The sequence below is a fragment of the Parasteatoda tepidariorum genome, chromosome 4, assembly GCF_982258835.1.
Source record: "Parasteatoda tepidariorum strain Cologne lab strain chromosome 4, Ptep-v5.0, whole genome shotgun sequence".
Lineage (NCBI taxonomy): Eukaryota > Metazoa > Arthropoda > Arachnida > Araneae > Theridiidae > Parasteatoda > Parasteatoda tepidariorum.
Window position 1 is genome coordinate 62,418,790 of NC_141758.1, and position 7,532 is coordinate 62,426,321.

Below are 7,532 nucleotides of genomic sequence, written 5' to 3' on the forward strand. Positions count from 1 at the left end.
AAAATTGCGCGATGTTAATATGCATTTTTACTTAACGAAATCTTAAAGGTCGAAATATTTTGCTGAGAATTCACGCTTTCAAATAAAATATCAATCCAACATTGAACTTTTAATTTGGTTTAGTGTTTCTCAAATTCGTGTTTAGTTTACTTTGTACCTAAAAAAGAAAAAACAAATACATAAAAATATAGCTATATATAGTATAGTTTTTAACTAAGTGTACTGAATTTAATCTCTTTTTAAGAACCATTTCAATTTTAAAAAAGATCGTGTCATGAGAAATTACAGTCTAACCATTTCTGGTTGTCACAAATGTTTTACGCATTAATAATTCTCAGAGAAGTTTTCAGAACTCGCGAAACCATTTTTTATTGCTATATTTTTAAAGTTTTCCCTTTGTTTCACAATGAGCCCGTTTATTACATTATTTTGAAACTTGTGTTATTTTTCAGTTTTAGATTTTTTGTCTCGATTTAATTTTTCTTCTTACATGCCGTTACTGTTTTCAGGTATTGTTTTCGAAGAAGCCCTCAGGACACTAGTAATAAGCCCCACGCTTCTCCGAGTCATTCGACTCATACGCATAGGGAGGATTCTCCGACTGATCAAAGCTGCGAAAGGAATTCGAAAGCTTCTCTTCGCTCTTGTTATATCTCTACCAGCTCTATTCAACATTGGTGCCTTACTTTTTCTGATTACATTTGTTTACGCCATCGTCGGAATGTCCATTTTTGGTCATGTTAAAATTCCAGAGTTAGGAAGTGTAGGTGGGGGACTGTCTGAATTAATAAATTTTCAAACATTCGCCAACAGCATGGTTCTTCTTTTCCGATTGGCGACATCAGCAGGTTGGAACGATGTTCTCGATAACCTCATGATTCAGCCACCTAATTGTGATCCACTTTATTTAAATTTACCAAATGGCAATTGTGGTCATCCGACTATCGCCATCATTTATCTTGTTACTTACATCATCATCAACTTCATGGTCATCATCAATATGTATATCGCCGTTATTTTAGAGAACTTGAGTCAGGCCAGTAAAGAAGATACTGGCATTTCTGAAGAAGACATCGAGATGTTTTATGTTTGCTGGTCGCAATTCGATCCCAACGCATCGCAATTCATCCGTCACTGCCAGCTTTCGGATTTCGTAGCTTCGTTGGATCCTCCACTGGGAATCGAGAAGCCTAACGAGCCTGCATTGGTCGCGATGGATCTCCCAATAGCTTCAGGAGATAGGATCCATTGCCTAGATATCCTACATAGTCTCGTGAATTTGGTGTTAGGTGATGTTGAAGACACTGAAGAATTCCGTGTCATACGCCGACAAGTTGATCAAAGGTTTAGGAAAAGCTTTCCTACTAGAAATCTTGTTGAAATTGTTTCAACTACTCATAAGAGAAAGCAACAGGATAATGCTGCCAGAGTGATTCAGAAATCGTATAAAAAACACATATCCAATTTAAAATCTAGGACGAAAAGCGATGACTTATAATTCGAAGTACATCAATAAATATTACGCAACTAATATTATTCTGTGTGCTAATGGTCAAACTTTCTTCACATAAGGAAATCTGAAAATGCACCTGCAAAATTCATCAAGTTTCCTTAATATAAAACTAGAATAACAAAGAGAGAAACTGCCTTATAGGCATGAAAAGCAACAAAAGACGTCTTTACTTTGTTAATAACTGTTGCACTATGCATGTGCCTTATTACTATACTGTTGAATTTTATCAAAGCACAAACTGAATGTTGCGATAAGCTTTTTTATTTAAGGTATTTCAATTTGAAAATTCGTTGTTACTCATTTCTATTTAAATTTAATTTATCGAATAATTTTGCAATGTATAAATTTTAATATCAATTCAACCTGACTAACTAACATAATTTTCCACTTTCAAAATTAATTTGTCATTTTAGATTCTAAATTTAACAATCTTACATCTTTTAACGTATTCCATATTTGAATTTCATTAATTATTGCCATTCCTGATATGAGTTAATAGTTTCATTTCCTATAGTTAATAACACTAACCACTTATTTAATGCATATATTGTTTAAGAGATTAATTTTAATTCATTTGAAATAAAAATATCTTATGAACATTTTTATTGATTTTGTAACAGATCTGAGCAAAATATCATTCGTATTATTAAATATCTTAGTAAATATTATTCTTTGTAATAGCAATTACATTGGGCATGAAATCAAGATTATTTGTAGTAATGTAATAATTGTAATCATATATCATGATATTGTAAACTATGATAGCAAGTAATCAGTATTGTAATAAACTACATAATGCCCACATTTTTCGTAATAACTGAATGTATGATCTGAACAAAAACTGACAAAATTCCAAATTTAAAAAGGTATTTACATTTATAAGGTTTCTGCGTTTTTCAATTTCTAATAATTACAAGTAATCATAGATCATGATATAATAAATTATAATAACGCTTCTTGCTAACAATTTGCGTTCTTTTTCTGTTTTTGTAAATACTATATACATTTTTAGAAACGAAAATACATTGGCATGATTTATTATAACTATTAATGTATTACTTCTTTTATTTTTTTTCTAGCGATGAATCATTTTCATTTAAATATTACTTTTTAAATGCTAACTTAAGACACAGAAAATTCGCCACTTTCCATTACTTTAATCCGTTTTTGTTTTCATTTTCCACTCATGAATCTCCATGTATGATTTCCATTTTCTTTTTATATAAGGAATTTAGTCTCATAATTAAATGTATTGTTCTCTTATCCTTTATGTATTTCTCAACCGAAATAATTTCTTGTGTATTTATTATACCATATTTTAATAAACGTAAAGCGATATATACCGACGAAAAAGTATGCTAGACCACGTAATCAACTTTTAAGAAAAATTTACTAACTGGTTTACAATATATACATTTGAGATCAAACAGTTAGTAAATGCATTAAACAAAAATATAATGATAAGTTTCAAAATGCAGATATCTGAAAAGATATTCTAACAAAGTATCGTTTTTAGTATTAAAAATAGGGTATTTTTGAGTTAAATGCTGGATTATAATAACATTTCTTTTGTACATTCTTAGAAAACTTAGAGTGCAATGAACCACAATATCGTTTACTTTTCTGTAACCTCAACTAAAAGCTAATATGAACCATATTTTCAAGCAAATTAAACCAGTTTAACCGCGATTTCACGAAACTATGGTTTAAGTTAAAAAATAGTTCAATTTGGAACATTATTAGGATATTAAAAATTTGCTTAGATTTTATGATGCAGGATATTTTTGTTCAATACAGAAAAGATTTTTCTAAGAGCAAATTTTTGTATGAATAAAGCAACAGTGAGTGTCTTAAAATAATTTTAGATTATATGTTTCTTTAGTTTTGTATTATTTTTACGTTGATATTTCTCACCAAATTTATGTTACTATTTACATATTTCACTTTTGTTAATGTAGAATATCTGAAAAGTAAAGTGTTTTCTTCAAAGATTGCTGCCTTTATTTACATGTTGTACTATTTTTTAACAAATAAAACAAAATTCTTTAAAATAAGGAACTGCACTTTTTAGCATCAACATTAAATACATTTATTCAGTTATAACTTTTAAATTGAATAGTAATTAAGATGAATTATTGTGAACAGCTCCATGCACATGTGACAGATTTTGAAATAAACTGGTAAGAGCCAATAAGTTATGTGAACAGCTTATAATTAATTGCTATGGCGCAAATGACATTATCACGTTCACAATTTCTCGAATAACCCTATATGAAATGTAGAATTAATAGAATTCTGTTGCATAGTGTTATACTGGGTCCATAAAAAGTTTTCAATTTGTTGCAAAAAAGCTTCTAGATTTCAAATTTCAATATTTTCTCAAAAAATTATTTGTTCAAGTATTATGCTTCACAGTTTTTTAATAAGAAAAAATGGTCAAAATACAACACGTTGTCTTATCTTGGATCACCATATGTTCTATTTTGGACCATTAAGTATTTTTTCTTTTATACTAATTTTGAGTTCTATTCTTCTTAACCGGTTTGTTAATTGAATTAAAATATTCATGCAGTGTAGGACTTGATTTTCATGTAGCCTCCTTAAGCTAAACTAAATATAATTAATTATAAACTTTATACCGAAGAGCATTTTATTGGAATATCGTGAAAATTTACAGCTTTACTAAGGACACAAATATTTGTGAATGTTGTCAGAGACAACGTTTATAGGAAAGTATATTTGTAGTAAGTTACACATGTTTTAGATCTGTTGCAGATTTTTGTTGAAGCGGTCTATGGTTCAATTTTATGGTAAACCAAGCATATAGAGGTTCGATTTTGTTAGGATAAACGAAGATAAGAAAATGTTGGTATTTAATCTTCAGGAGAATGACATTCCTATACTTATGTACTTGAGTTATGCTTTCAAATATAGGTATTATCAGGGCTCGAAAAAAACTCAGAAATTTTACCCGTCCCCGAGGACGGCCTGTCCCAGGGCTCGAAAAAACTCAGAACAGTTACAGTATTAACTGTATTAAACAGTTTTTTTTTTTGTTCAATTAAACTGATTACACGTGGTTCAAGGTATTCGCCATATATTAAGATTCTCCCTTGTACTTTTCAATTTGAAATTTCAAGATTAGATTCTTTCTGTCATTCTTGGGGTGAAGGGTATAAGTTAACAATTAACATTTATAAATACTTGTGTATGTAAATTAGCAAAAAATAGAAAATTAGAAATACAGAACAATTTCAATAACTGTGGATCTAAGGATCTGATTTTTACGTACCAAGATCCAATTTTAATTGTTGGAGGGGCTAACCTGAGAAATGCTAAATAATTAGTGCAGACCTGTAGGGAAAAAATGAGCGTAACACCCCACTTATAGGGTTGATGACCTCTCTTACTATATTGCTATGGGATGAGTGTTTTACAACATTTCCTCAGTATAGATGAGTACTTTACAACGCTACTGATAAGCTCTTAATAGGAATGACAAATCATGCTTTTTTATGCAGCAGAGTTTGGACTAAGGAAACACTTCTTTTCGTTTGGGTATTTACTTCTTCACGACTTTGGATATATTTGAAAAATTTGACGCTAACTCTTTATTCTGAAGCAAATTTCATATAAATAACTCATTGCAAATAATTATAAAAAAAATTCGCAAAGTGTCCTCCTTTATGTTTACCATATAATGCTCGTAACGTCGCATGGTTTAGACTTCACAAATGCTTCTTAATAATGTTTCAAGTATTTATTTCTTCACATCTATGGGCATTTTTTAAAGATTTGACGTTTACTTTCTTGAACAAGTTTCAAATGAATTTCAAATTAGAAAAAGTTACAAAAAATTCGCAAAATGTCCCCCTTCATTTTTATATGTATGCTCTTAGAATTGTTTGGACTAAAGATTGTTTCCTAAAAATTTTAAGGTTCTCACATTTTTTCACATATACGGGCATTTTTGAAAGAGTTAACGTTCATTATGTAATCTTAATCAAGTTTCAAATGATTTCCTAATTGCAAAAAATTATAAAAACGAAAGTCGCAAATTGCCCTCCTTTGCGTCTATTATGCATATGCTCTTAACACATCATGGTAAACAAATCCTTCTTAAAAATTTTGAGTACTGACTTCTTAAAATATATTGGTAATTTTGAAAAAAAATGTCACTCTCTTTGTAATTTGAAATGAATTTCAATTGAATTTCGCATTGCAAAAAATTATAAAAAGTTCACAAAGTTCCCTCCATTATGTTAACTATATATATGCTCTAACTAAGCAAATGCTTCTTAAAAATATTGAGTATTTATTTCTTCTAATCTATAAGGAGTTTAGAAAAATATGACGCTTACTTTGTATTATATAGTTAAGTTAACATAATGCAGGGCACCTTGTGAATTTTTTACACTACTTTTCTCGTATTTTGAAACGCCTTTTAAATTACAAAGTGAGCGTCATTTTTTTGAAAAAAATACCAATATGTTTCATGAAATAAGTATTCAAAATTTTTAAAATGATTTGTTTACTCACTATAAGAGCATATATATGTATAATTTATTTATTGAAGGAAAATTTGAGATTTTTTTTTTAATTTTTTGCATTGAAGAAATAAATTCAAACTTGCTTCAAACAATGAAGTGAGCGTTAAATATTTTCAAAAATACCCCTAGATGTGAAAAAATAAATATCTAAAATTTTTAAGAATCATATGTTTAGTCCGATCCATGCTACGTTAGAAGAATTAATATAGTTAGCGTAATGAAGGATATGTTGCAATTTTTTTTAATAATTGTTTGCAATGAGGAAATCATTTAAAACTTGTTTCAGATTATCAAGTGAGCACCATTTTTTCCAAAAAATACCCTTATTTGTAAAAAAATAAGTAATCAAAAGTTCAAAGAAGGATTTGTTTACTCCATACAATCACACATTGAGAGCATATATATAATTGACGAAAAGGAGGGCAATTTACGAATTTTTTATAATTTTTTGCAGCGGGGAACTCATTGGAAACTTTATTAAGATTGAAAAATGAGCATCAATTCTTTCAAAAATACCCGTATATGTTAAAAAATATGAACTCAAAATTTTTAAGAAGCCATTTTTTTGTCCAAAAAATGCTACGCTAAGAGCGTAACTATAAAAATAAAGGGGGCAATTTTTTTATCGTTTCAATAGTTGCAAATTTTTTTTCCAGTCACGATTTCATTTGAAACTTATTTTAGATTACAAAATAAACCTTCACATTTTTCAAAAATACCCATAGATGTAAGGAAATAAATACTAAAAGCATTTAAGAAGCATTATTAAGAAGCATTTGTGTAGGCTAAACCATGCGACGGTTAGAAGCATATATATTGTTAACATAAATGAAGACGCTTATTTGTAGCTTGTTTCAGATTAAAAAGTTAGCATCAAATTTTTCAAATATACCCATAGTTGTGAAGAAATAAATACTCAAAATTTTTAACAAGCATTTCCTTAGTCCAAACTATGCTAGGTAAAAAGCCGTGCTACGTCATCCCTTCTAAGAGCTCAGCAGTGTGGCTGATTTTTTTAGAGCTGTTCGATAAATTTTGGCCAGGAATACAAATCTCTCAAAAAAAAGGGTATGTTTCTTCAAAGAAAGTACGTTTTAGTTTCTGATTTTGCTACTTAATATTGTTAGCAAAAATTAATTACTATATTTTATGTTTCCCCCTCTAACCATTGAAATTGGGTTCTAGTAAGTGATAACCCAATGATTATTGTTCCATGTATTTTTTTTCGCAATGTAAATTTCTAAAATATTGAGCGAATTGTTTTTTGATTGAATAACTTACGCAACTCTTACAAAATGTTGTTTACAGCTTGTACAATTTAAGCATATCTCATATTGCACATCGTCCAAAGAATTTCGCACCATAATTCAATCATATTTACTTCATGAAGAAAAAGATCATACCGCCATTGGTTTTGTCTAAATAATTATAATCTAAAATAAATAAAAGAATCCTGCAACTTGTCAAAA

At 29.2% G+C, this 7,532-nt stretch overlaps 1 protein-coding gene across 1 annotated transcript in view; it reads left to right on the top strand.

The window, feature by feature from the left end:
- The window catches only part of LOC107444465 (sodium channel protein 1 brain), a 79,643-nt gene extending 76,139 nt beyond the window's left edge, over positions 1-3,504 (top strand). The window contains exon 28 of the mRNA XM_016058615.3: positions 510-3,504. Coding sequence (XP_015914101.1) covers positions 510-1,498 — 989 coding nt within the window. The 3' untranslated portion in view covers positions 1,499-3,504. The remainder of the gene's footprint in view (positions 1-509) is intronic.
- Positions 3,505-7,532: the final 4,028 nt, after the last annotated feature.